The sequence below is a fragment of the Osmerus mordax genome, chromosome 2 (genome assembly GCF_038355195.1).
Source record: "Osmerus mordax isolate fOsmMor3 chromosome 2, fOsmMor3.pri, whole genome shotgun sequence".
In the NCBI taxonomy this organism is placed as follows: domain Eukaryota; kingdom Metazoa; phylum Chordata; class Actinopteri; order Osmeriformes; family Osmeridae; genus Osmerus; species Osmerus mordax.
Window position 1 is genome coordinate 3131847 of NC_090051.1, and position 12716 is coordinate 3144562.

Consider the following 12716-nt stretch of genomic DNA (forward strand, 5'->3'; position numbering starts at 1 on the left):
TATTATCCGGCATAACTACGGCGAAATACAAAGCAGGCTAGCAAATAGCGCCAATAGATTCTACATCAGTTGACCAAAGGAGGTATTGTTTAAACATGGATTGTAAACTGTGTCCCTTAAATGAAATCCTTAACCGACAACAGACAAATCTACAACCCACTAGACAGCATTGACTTCAGTGAAACAAAGTTACAGTTTAGTTTCTTTATGACTGTAGTGTCTACGAGAGAATAGTCATACAATCACACTGTAGCAATTCAAGTAGCCCGACACAAAGTGAGAGAAACATTTAAAAGCTTTATCACACGTCGCCATCGACTTTATATCTCACCTCCTACTCGTTCCATTGTGCCGGGCGCTGGTAAATCCTCTGTAGCTTATTCGGTTCAGTTTACTTTCAAACTTGTCATTTGTTCAGCGCCATCGTCCCCCCTATCCAGCGCTTTCCTGCCTCCTTGTACTCCAGACCCGTCGCGCACCCGCGAACACTCCTGGCTCGCTACCAGATCAGACAAGATCGGGAGCGCGCACACGAACACATTCCACGACTGAAACCCCCACCCCCTTCTCGGGAGCATGGCCGCGCAGACATTATAGATTTGGGGTATGGCGTGGGAAAGAGCAGGTCTGTATTCCATAGAGAAGCAGCTCACCTGCAACTGTTGAGCTGCAAGGGAGATAAAACATGCACAAAAAACTTTTACGTGCACAAGAAAGCTAGAAGTGGTATAACTTGTGAAATGCGTTTTTATAAGAAAATGATTTTATTGCTACATCGCTGACTGTTAATTGGGCCACCAACTGTGTATATTCAGAGTGCCTGCCATGTCCAGCAACTTTGCAATTGAAGTGCATGAAACGCTATTGACAATAATACTTGACCTGTTCATCAGACCTGAATGAAAAGGAGAAAAAAAACCTTCAGGAAATGCTACCCTTCCTGGAGTAATGTACCTGACTGTGCTCTTTGTGTAACAGACTTATCTAACCTGTGTGGAGATATTCAGTCTTCCTGACAATGCAAGTAGGCCACGAGCAAAGAGGCTTAAGCATCACCGCTAACAGACAAGGCTACCAAAACAAAACAGGTTTTTATATTACATTCACTTGCACTGTGGCTGTGGCTTGATCGGAGTTGTCTCAATCCAAACCTAGGATATGCTGCGTCACAGTTCTACGCACACAAAACATGAACTCAAGACTGAGGGAACCAGAATACTTCCGCAGCCGTGTGTTCCTATATCAGAGACATGAACTCACGTCACCATGCTGCAGGTGAAAACAAGGCTATTCCATGGCTGTCTGTACACATTCCAAAGGAACGCCACCGTTTGCAGTTATCAAGAAGCATACATATATTTGACTGTCAATTGGAGTATGAAAATTCTATGCAAGCCACAATGCGTTTAGCCGATGTCCTTGAGATCAGTCATTAACTCACTGAATGAGAATTCTGTGATATTTCCCAGTTGGCCAAGGACCTAGATTTCAAAAATACCGACCAATGAGACAGAGAGCAGGATGTAGAAGTAAAAAAAGTTTGAGAAAAATGGTGCTCTGAACTCCACCTTCTGTTATAAACATGCCATTTGATAGGCTGCATTTGTAAGTAGGCGTCCGATTCATAAAACATCCGATTGTAACACAATGTTGTCGTATTCCAAGCATGATAATACAATTATTTGGAGGTCAGATGGCTGAGCGGTTAGGGAGTCGGGCTATTAATCAGAAGGTTGTTGGTTCGATTACCGTCCACGCCAAATGACGTTGTGTCCTTGGGCAAGGCACTTTACCCTACTTGCCTCGGGGGAAATGTCCCTGTACTTACTGCAAGTCGCTCTGGATAAGAGCGTCTGCTAAATGACTAAATGTAAATGTAATTATGTTTAATTCAATGATGTTGAGTTGCATTGTTGCTTGTCAGTGGACACAGTCAATGAGGATGGTTACTGTTCTAATGGAGAAACTTTTTAATGTCTTGGAAAGGAAAAGTGCCTGTTTGAATTCAAATAAATGTGGGTGTTGCCCAAATTAATTATGGCAGCAACATACACAAACAAACAAACAAACAAACAAACAAACAAACACAGGGTGACTCATCTAAAGCAAACAAATACTTCTGATGAAACATGAAACAGACTTGGCAGAAAATGCCAACACAGATGGTGATCTAATTAGCAGGCCTTTTCTCAGGGCTTTTCTCTTCTTCAAATTGATCCAAGAGTTGATCCAAGAGTTGTCCCATCTACAATATTCATATAGTAAAACATGAAAAATGTATGTTTAGTGACACCAACAGAGATGCAGACAACAAAATATAACATTTACATTTAGTCATTAATAACAATCCACCATCAGCACTTTTCTTTAACAGCTCTTTGGAGAAGAAAACTGTAGCTACATTTAGATTGATAATCTGTGAAGTCATACTAACGTGGTCTGCTTCGCAGGCATTTCCTTGGAAATTATCTGCTCTCACATTCCATTGGAGACATGCTTATCTGATGTGAGAAGTATAGCTGCCCCGCGTTACATAATGGTGTGGTTTAATGGTGACTTATTTACTAATGTACTTAATTATGTGTACATTTGTTCGATGTTGGGGAATTGTATTCGGAATTGCGGTGAAAGCTCAACATGATTTGAATTAAAAACTGCCAAAACAACTTAAACTTAGTCTTTTTAAATATGGCACTAGCACTAATCATTTATAGAGGCGATGGCTCATGTTCAACTCTGCAAACTACATTTGTTTTCACACTTCATTGTCTACCAGTGTTTCCGAAGACTAGAATAGGACTCGCAGATTAGGCTGTAAAATACGTTTTTTAATACCCAAACTTGGACAGAATTCTACATACCAACTGCTACAAACAGCTTCCTGTCTGAGTATGTCAGCATTTAAACTGAGCAGCGTGTACACATGAGGAGTGCATGTGTGTGTCTGCTATCAGGGGCTCTGTGGATTATCACCTAGCAACTGTTGGGACTGAAAGGCCTTAAGGCAGTCAGAGGGCCGGCTCTTCCTCAGGGGTAGTCCATCGTCAAGCTAACAATCCCCATGACAACACCGCAAAGAATGTCTAATGAACAAGTGGTATCTTTCAATCAAGAAGAGTTAGGAACAAGTCATACTTGCAGTGGCTTCAAGCTCACGGTGTACTGTACAAAAGGCAGCAATGTGACTCCCAGCTGAGAAATTTCAGTACAACACATGCACAACAGTTTTGTCTTTTTCACTGCCAGATCTATAAAATACTGACATAAATCTTAAAATAAAGGTTGCATGTGTTTCCTCCCTCCACACAACACAAAAGGCTATGTGGTGAATCTCATGAATTCCTAGAACAGCATTCCAACCGTTTAAAAAAAGGGGAGAGATGATTCTTCCCTGAGAAGGTATGCATGAAAGCGTCAATGAGACAACCAGTTGATCCAGAACTCTCCTAATCAAAGGTTATCATGTTCAACAAGATACCAGTTAGATATCAGTGTCAGGTGAGGCAAATAAATACAAATGAATCAGATAAAGTCTCCACATGGACAACTAATGTCACTATCCTCACAAACATATTTGACATATCTGCTAGATCCTCTCAGCGCCCCCCCCCCCCCCCCTCCCCCCTCACCAGCTCCTGAAGAGCCCCGGTCAGAAGGCAGGACTTGGGGAGGTGGGGTGCGAGGGCTGCTTCCCTGTCATGGTGGTTCTGTGGGCCAGCCTGCTGCAGTGGCCTGCTGGCGGTATGCAGTCCCAGAGGAATGTGTGTGCTGTTCATCCCCTGCATGCCCAAGCCTGAGCCGCCAGGCCTCATCTGCCTGCTGACGAACCCCAACGCAGAGACGAACCGGGAGTGGGGCCTGCGTCACCATGGCAACGGATCAAAAACAAATTCGCGAAAATGATTACCCAGTAGCCTTTGACATGCGATGAATTGTCGGACATCAACATAGGCTTTCACAATCCATGAGAATTGATTTCGTAGTGATAAACTTGTATAGGGAAGTTGTGGCGTGATCCGAATGCAACAGTTAGCTAATAGAACTGAGGAGCTGGATGTCTGCCAAGTTCTCTCTCTCTCTGCCAATTGTGTTAGGCACTGTTTGTTCTCCTCCTTCCTCTTCATCTCGTCCTCGTCATCAAGCCCATACTTTAGCATAATATGCATATTTACGTGTTTAAATTCATGTTTGTATGAGTTGTTCAATCCACATTTCTTGTCGACCTTTACAGTAGTTAGAAAGAGGGAATGCTGCCATCTTCTGACTCAAAACGATATAGCCGGGAATCAAAGCGGTTACATGAATACAGTTTTAAAAAGCCTCTGAAATTGGTGATGATAAAAGCTCAAAAGATCATGAATTGATTCCGTCAAGTAATTGTGTTTGATACAAAGATAAGACTGGGTGATAGTTCATCCGTACAACAAATATTTTTTTATCACGTAGCCTCTGGTTGTTTCCAAGGCAACTGAAGAAAAAGTATTTTCCTTTAGGAATTTGACATGATTAATAATAAGGTCTTTAATGAGACATTTAACACTTATTATTAATGAGATCGTGTTTAGAGCAGAGCACTTTTCACTTTGAAAAGCTGTTCCAAAACAAATGAGGTCATGTTTGGCATGACTGTCTTGACAAAATGGGATGTTTTACATAAAAGCCCCTAACAGTGACAGAGGTTTGATTCTGACCCCCACCCCCTCCCACCACCACACCCTGTACTGGACTCAAAGTTCCACAACCACGCCCGCCTGCCCGCCTACATGCCTGTCTGTCTGTCTGCCTGCCTGTCTGTCTGCATGGCAAGGCCTGGTAATATCCTACAAGGCGTTATGAATTCCCCTGGTCTGCTGACTGCCCATGTTAATCATGCCTTCTGGCACATCCAACTGCAGCTGCCACTTGGACCCTGAGCATCACCCTCACATCGCCTGCGGCCTTCGTGTCCATCTGCAGGAGAGCACATGCTACATCTCACCAAGTTCCTGCCGAGGCTTAGAACCGATTATTGCAGAAAACTCTGCTGTTCATGAAAGTATACCACAAGCAGAGCATTCAGAGCTGTGCCTTTACAATCTAACCATGCCGTTCCCTGAGTCACTTGACAGTGGAAATAATGATCTGGTTTCTTTATATTCCTCCCACTCACTCTTTTACAACTCTGTCACCGTGGTGACTGTTAATCCCAGCTACCCCATTGCTTGGTCACCCTAGCTTGCCGATGTCACTCTACTTGCTTGTTCATGTAATGTTCCTTTACGATAGGCCTACTGTCAATAACTGGTGCTGTTTGAGCTGCAAAGTACATTATGTACAATAGGCCATGATATGTAAAATGTAAACAAACAACACTCATTTTTATACAGCATTAGCACCTTTGGATTTTTTCCAGCAATGCCTGTCACTTCTGATTCTGATTCTGCACCCTGGTCGAAATCACCTCATGGCATCACGTTCCACGTGTGTCAGGCAACACATTTTCCCAAATATGAGGATTTGATTTTGTAAGGACAGTCAATTGGACAATTATGTGTTTAACCCAATTCGTATTTTTGCTGAAGCTTTTGTGGTCACGGTAATCATCAAAATAGAGCCAGAGATTGTTTTTGATTAGATTCCCGTGAAAGTTCTCTCCATTCCATGCCACATCAGCTCGTTAAAAAGTGGTTGGGCTGCCAGCTGAAATTGAGGATGGTCACTTTAAATTATGCTTTGAAAGAACAGGAGTGAAATGAACAACACACCAACATTATCTAGAACTGCCAGTGTAGATCTCCTCACCGTCACCCAGGTCGATGATCTCGCGAAGATGGTAGCGGCGCACACTTCTACCCATTCCCCTGCATCTGCAGAATGGATTATCTGTCTTGATAAGAGGTAATTCAAAATATTTGAAAAAGTATTACTGAATTTCTACTAATATTGAGGTAATGCTAATGTGCCAGCGTATGTTTACCACTGAGCGGTATGAGTTTACACAGAGGAAATACGTATTCTCCACAATGCATAAAAAATGTGTTCGTAGATTTTGTGACTTACTAAAATGTGTGTCCTGAATGAATTGTTCCTTCGCCAAACCACGATACTATTAATTGATCTTATCTTTCCTCATTAAGTAACGGTTTGCAATATTGTAACGATTAATCTATGTGGAAGGCTGGTCTTGTTAACTGAAAAACTAAAACGATTAAAACACACGTAGGCGATTAGTATCATTTATTTATTCTATACATTTTAGACTAAGATTGTCTGTAAACAAGTGGTTGAGACCACTAATGAAAAATATTTATGGTAGAGGGATTTCTACTAAGAAGTTATATCTAAGTTTGAATAGACTCATTTAGGCTACTTACACTTCAGGTGCAGTAGCCTAATAGGCAGTTTGTTGAACTGTTAGAAATGACTGTATTCGTTTGTAGTCGATTAAAGATAACATTAAGCCATTAAATAAATGAGATTAGTTTTGCTCGAAGTGCTTCCATGGGAAATGTCAGGTACAGAATGAAGGTTTATCCTTCACACATCATGTTTCCTCTTATATGCGGTTTACACATGACGTGTCTTTTGTGCTTTGAAGGCACGATCAGAGAGAATAAGAAATACCTGCTTAAATCACTGATTCTTTGCTGAAGCAGGTGGGAGCTTGTGACTGAGTTGATGATACATAGCTACTGTAAAGCACCAGGCTGGAAAATGACTCCTGATGCAGAGAAAGAGAGAGAGAGAAAGAGGGAGAGAGAGAAAGAGGGAGGGAGAGAGAGAGAGAGATAGAGAGAGAGAGAGAGGCGGATGATGGAGAATGAGGACATAGTTCATTCCGGTGTTTTCCAAGCCCTCTGGTGGGTGCAATGATTAGTGAGCTGTAGATAAGACCAAAGGGCCGGAGAGATGAAGAACAGGGGAGGGGAGAGAGGTGGAGGGGAGGAGAGGAGAGAGGGGTAAAAGGGAAAAGAGGAGAGGGCAGAAGAAGAGAAGTGAGGAGAGGAGAGGGGAAGGAGCAGGAACGGCCCCCGTCCTTCAGCTCCTCGTGGGGGATGGGGGATCATGATGGGGGATGTGATCCTGTCATGGGGGATGACAGGATCACAGAGAGGAAGAGAGGGAGAGGGCAGGGCAGGGCAGGTTCAAAGTGCACAAACACCAGCCCCTCTCTGCCATGACGCAGATGGCCAGATGTGTTTACACAGTAGATGTCCTTTTGTCACTGCCGCTGGTCTGCAGAGCTCAAATATCGGAGCTCTGGTGTCGGCTGCAGAAAAACACAGTGACTCAGCTCCTCATTCCCAAGTTAGACATTTTCTGTGGCTGTACTGATTTGCATGACTTTGAGTTAGAAATCTACATTCAGCCTTCTGTCTAAACGTGTATGATATTTGATACTGCTCATGATTTAAACACAGCATGTAAAATGTCCTATAGGCTAGACAGCAGGTTATCTCTCAAATATTCATAAAGCACGGTTCGCCAGAGTGAGTACACAACAAGCTTCTGTACTGTTTTGTAAGACAATACGTAACTTACGTGGCGCACTGATGGTATTGGCAGCTTGTGCGTTTTGGTGTGAACTTTTGAAAGAAAACATTACTTATTCTGCCCATTTCATCCGATTAGATTTGGAGTTTTTTTTAACAGGGCAGCATAGCCCTGGCCATGTTCTTGTTCTCTAAACAGGGCTAGTCATCCGACCGTGGGGCTGAATGTGTGCAGGGACCAGATGTCGGCAGGGACCGAGCTCCTCTCGAACTCTCAGCAGAGATTCTAGAGACAAACAGAAAGCACAAATACATTCAGAATTAGACTTTTTTAAAACACGGATGTTTCTACCAATGGCATGTTTTAATACCTAGAGCTACTGGGCATTCCGTTTGAAAGTGATCTTGCAGTGGGAATCAAACCGGAATGAGCTGGTTCCCATTGTCTCTCCAGGCCTGCTGAGCGTTCTGGGGAGGACGTGGACATCATCCTGGCTCGGCTGAAGAAGGTGAAGGCCTTTGAGAGGTTCCAGCCCAGCCTCCTTCAACAGATCTGCCTGTGTGGATTCTATGACTGTCTGGAGAAGGGCATCACCTGTAAGTCCCAAACTGGCTTGAGGTTCAATATTGGTCATGGTTATCAGAAATGAGTTTCTAAATCAGTGCATCCCCGGTTAGTGATATTATGGTGAAATATAGCATGCTATATACATATATACGGTATATATAGGTATGTTGTTTTCCAGTGTATCGTCAAGGAGACATTGGGACGAGCTGGTATGCTGTGCTCTCAGGCTCTCTGGATGTCAAAGTTTCTGAGACAGCCAATCACCAGGTGAGCTGGATGCCTGCAGGATGACATCACTGTAGCCAGGAAACAATCTACTCTTTATCAAGTCGGTTTCATTGAAAATTAATGATATTGCAGATTGAAATGGACCCCCCCCCTCTTGTGTTATTACTCTTCTGTGGCATGTAAATCACACGGCCCATACTGTGCTGCTTGGTCGACACAAAATATATGACTCACTTATTACATTGCATCCATCTTTCAGATTCAGTCCTTACAAAAAAAACGAAATTTATTTTTCCTGATTTATGTGTAGACATTTATTGTGGATTAATATTCATATTTATTATTATTATATATGATATCATTTATTATAAAGTTGTTTAAAGAGAGCCTACGGGTTCATCTGGTAGAGTATGAGCCACATGGGTTCAGGCCCCGCTGCACGGCCCCGGGTTCGACTCCAGCCCGGGGCCACCGTCTCCTGCATGACGTCCTCTCCCTGCTCTTCCTGTCTCTGCCTAACTGTCACGAGCAAAAGAAATAACGTGCCAAAAAAAAGTATCTTCGTGTTTAAAAATAAATAAATACATAAAGAGACCCTACACGGTAAAGGTTGTGCCCATGTGGAGGGGAGACTATGAAGGGCACTCTACTCCAGGGTGAATCGTTCCTGAGATTGGTAACCTTGGTAACATTGAGGGAGGTGAACTCCCACAAACTGTCCCCACCACTAACTGTAAGCGTGGGGCCGCGTCCCTCCAGCCTTCTTTCCGGTCTTAGCTCTGATTGGAGCGATTTACCGAGACTCTCTCTCTAATACGAGTGCTCCGAGCTCTCAGATTGCGCCCCACCTTTCGAAAGGATCAGTGCGTGACGCAACACTTACGAAGCGCCTCTTGCTGTGGCACATTTTTAAGAGAATAAACACATTTGATTAGCAGAGCACACCGCCCACACACCCCTCCTCCCTCCCTCCCTCCCTCCCTCCCTCCCTCCCTCCCTCCCTCCCTCCCTCCCTCCCTCCCTCCCTCCCTCCCTCCCTCCCTCCCTCCCTCCCTCCCTCCCTCCCTCCCTCCCTCCCTCCCTCCCTCCCTCCCTCCCTCCCTCCCTCCTCCCTCGTCACCACCTCATCTTAAAAACAGAGAGGAACCATCCAGGCTGAGATGTGTGTGTGTGTGTATGTGTTTGTGTGTGTGTGCGTGCGTGCCTCCTGTAGGATGCTGTCACCATCTGCACCCTGGGGATCGGGACGGCGTTCGGGGAGTCCATCCTGGACAACACCCCTCGCCACGCCACCATCGTCACCAGGGAGGTCAGCGAGCTCCTACGCATCGACCAGAGGGACTTCAGGTTGCTGTGGGAGGTGAGCGCCTCTTGGATTCCTCTCGCTGACTCCGTTAGCGGTGTGGAGCTTTTAACGCGCACAGCTCACCTCAGACAGAGATGTGCTGTGTAGGACGAGAGGCACCTGTATTCCGGCACCCATGAACATACTTGAAAATGAGCACAGTAGTGTTTGCCAATTGCTGCGTCGACCTTTTCTCTTTGTAAACTGCCATCCGGGTGGATTGGTCTGTTAGTTGGTTGGTTTTTGGTTAAGTCCTTTTAGAAGTGTGTCTAAATCAGTGGTTTGGAACATCACATGAGGATTGTACTTGAAGTGTTTTGTATGGATAAAGTATGGGCCATAACAGGTTCATGTCAACAACCAGATATGGGTCTTCTGTGATTGAGCTCTAACCTTTCTTTGGAAACTTATAATAGTGTTTTTGCTATGCAACAGTTTTTTATTTAAGTGTTTCCGTAAGCTAAATAAACATGTCTCACCTGTCACCAGTAGAGGGGGGTGTTGTGTTTCAGACAATCAACTTAGATGTGTATCTAAGTCAAAGATGACCTTAGCCATCTGAATATTTGAGTATATTCAGATCTATAATGCTAATATACATAATACAGATAGACCTGATTATATTTATTGTTATAGAAGAATATATTTTGTACCATGTTAGAGTCATGCACATCTCCACCCTTGGGAACAAGAGACGAAGGGGAGTAGAGAGGAAGGGAGAGTGGAGAGAGGAGGAGGAGAGGAGAGATAAGAGGAGGAGGAGAGAGGAGGAGGAGAGGAGGGATAAAGGGAGAGTGGAGAGAGGAGGAGGAGAGGAGGGATAAAGGGAGAGAGGAGAGAGGAAGAGGAGAGGAGGGATAAAGGGAGAGAGGAGGAGAGGAGGGATAAAGGGAGAGAGGAGAGAGGAGGAGGAGAGGAGGGATGAGAGGAGGAGGAGAGAGGAGGAGGAGAGGAGGGATAAAGGGAGAGAGGAGAGAGGAGGAGGAGAGGAGGGATGAGAGGAGAAGGAGAGAGGAGGAGGAGAGGAGAGATAAAGGGAGAGGAGAGAGGAGGAGGAGATGAGGGATAAAGGGAGAGAGGAGAGAGGAGGAGGAGAGGAGGGATAAGAGGAGGAGAGAAGAGGAGGAGGAGAGGGATAAAGGGAGAGGAGAGAGGAGGAGGAGAGGAGGGATAAAGGGAGAGAGGAGAGAGGAGGAAGAGAGGAGGGATAAAAGGAGAGAGGAGAGAGGAGGAGGAGAGGAGGGATAAAGGGAGAGAGGAGAGAGGAGGAGGAGAGGAGGGATAAGAGGAGGAGAGAGGAGGAGGAGGAGAGGGATAAAGGGAGAGGAGAGAGGAGGAGGAGAGGAGGGATAAAGGGAGAGAGGAGAGAGGAGGAGGATAGGAGGGATAAAGGGAGAGAGGAGAGAGGAGGAGGAGAGGAGGGATGAGAGGAGGAGAGAGGAGGAGGAGGAGAGGGATAAAGGGAGAGGAGAGAGGAGGAGGAGAGGAGGGATAAAGGGAGAGGAGAGAGGAGGAGGAGAGGAGGGATAAAGGGAGAGAGGAGAGAGGAGGAGGATAGGAGGGATAAAGGGAGAGAGGAGAGAGGAGGAGGAGAGGAGGGATAAAGGGAGAGAGGAGGAGGAGAGGAGGGATAAAGGGAGAGAGGAGGAGAGGAGGGATAAGAGGAGAGAGGAGGAGAGGAGGGATAAGAAGAGGAGGAGAGGAGGGATAAAGGGAGAGAGGAGAGAGGAGGAGGGATAAAAGGAGAGAGGAGGAGGAGAGGAGGGATGAGAGGAGGAGGAGAGGAGGGATGAGAGGAGGAGGAGGGATAAAAGGAGAGAGGAGAGAGGAGAGAGGAGGAGGAGAGGAGGGATAAGAGGAGGAGGAGAGAGGAGGAGGGATAAAAGAAGAGAGGAGGAGGAGAGGAGGGATGAGAGGAGGAGGAGAGAGGAGGAGGGATAAAAGGAGAGAGGAGAGAGGAGGAGGGTAAAGGGAGAGAGGAGAAATGAAGAGGAGACGAGGGAGGAAGGGCTGGTGTTAGCAGCAGGGGAGACTGTTATATCCACGCCCCCCCCCCAGCAGGAACACAGGGACGTGACTTGTGTGCATCACGCACTGTAGTGGCCCCTCTTGTCCTTTCCTTTCCCCTCCTCTCTTCTCTTCTTCTCTTCTATGCCATTCCTCTTTTTCTTCTCTCCTCTCTTCTCCTCTCACCTTTCCTCTCCTCCTCCCTGCCATTCTTCTGCTCCCCCTTGGATGAACGATCAGTAGTTTTCCTCTGGGGACCACAGGGACTGGTGGAGCTCTGAGCTGTATGCTCCAGTGTTTCCTCTAGGATTTGTTTTAGCAGTGGGGGCAGGTCTGTCCGAACCCCCCCCCCCCCCCAACCTATATTTCGGAGCAGGTTAATGTAATAGTCTAATAGCTAATGTAATATTGCACATATTTTCAGGGGAAGAATACAAACAAAGAAAATCACCAGTTAACTTAATAAAAATTTGCAAGAATACAATAACAGGCTTAAATGAACTGACAACATAAGTTATACGACTTAGAGTTCTCAAGGACACACACACGCAATCTCAACTGCAGTGTGAAGCGCGTGTCCGTGCTATTCTCCGACATGCACTCTAACAATCACTGCCGATAGACGGCCTAAAATTTTGTACAGCCTGATTTCTGATACCGTGGCGGCAGAAATGTAGCCGTGGCGGGCCGCAAAATCAACATAGAGGAAACACTGTGCTCTATGCCCCTGGTAGGCCTCCTCACAGTGACTGGAACCTGAGCTCTCTCTGGAGGTGGTTGAGCTGAGGATAACCTGAGCTCTGTCTGGGGGTGGTTGAGCTGAGGATAACCTGAGCTCTGTCTGGGGGTGGTTGAGCTGAGGATAACCTGAGCTCTGTCTGGGGGTGGTTGAGCTGAGGATAACCTGAGCTCTGTCTGGGGGTGGTTGAGCTGAGGATAACCTGAGCTCTGTCTGGGGGTGGTTGAGCTGAGGATAACCTGAGCTCTGTCTGGGGGTGGTTGAGCTGAGGATAACCTGAGCTCTGTCTGGGGGTGGTTGAGCTGAGGATAATCTGATAACCTGAACTCTGTCTGGATGAGGAGTTGGGCTGAGGAT

General features: G+C 45.8%; 2 protein-coding genes across 14 annotated transcripts in view; one reads left to right on the forward strand and one right to left on the reverse strand.

The window, feature by feature from the left end:
* The window catches only part of ppp1r9ala (protein phosphatase 1 regulatory subunit 9A-like A), a 29044-nt gene extending 28519 nt beyond the window's left edge, over nucleotides 1-525 (reverse strand). The window contains exon 1 of the mRNA XM_067255112.1: nucleotides 332-525. The gene's annotated coding sequence lies outside the window, so the exon portion shown is untranslated. The remainder of the gene's footprint in view (nucleotides 1-331) is intronic.
* A 5284-nt stretch (nucleotides 526-5809) lies between these two features.
* rapgef4a (Rap guanine nucleotide exchange factor 4a) overlaps nucleotides 5810-12716 on the forward strand; it is a 36859-nt gene continuing 29952 nt past the window's right edge. For all 13 annotated transcript variants that reach the window (XM_067252175.1, XM_067252195.1, XM_067252247.1 and 10 more), the window contains exons 1-4: nucleotides 5810-5877; nucleotides 7927-8069; nucleotides 8219-8307; nucleotides 9482-9628. In XM_067252175.1, the coding sequence (XP_067108276.1) occupies nucleotides 5810-5877; nucleotides 7927-8069; nucleotides 8219-8307; nucleotides 9482-9628 (447 nt within the window). The remainder of the gene's footprint in view (nucleotides 5878-7926; nucleotides 8070-8218; nucleotides 8308-9481; nucleotides 9629-12716) is intronic.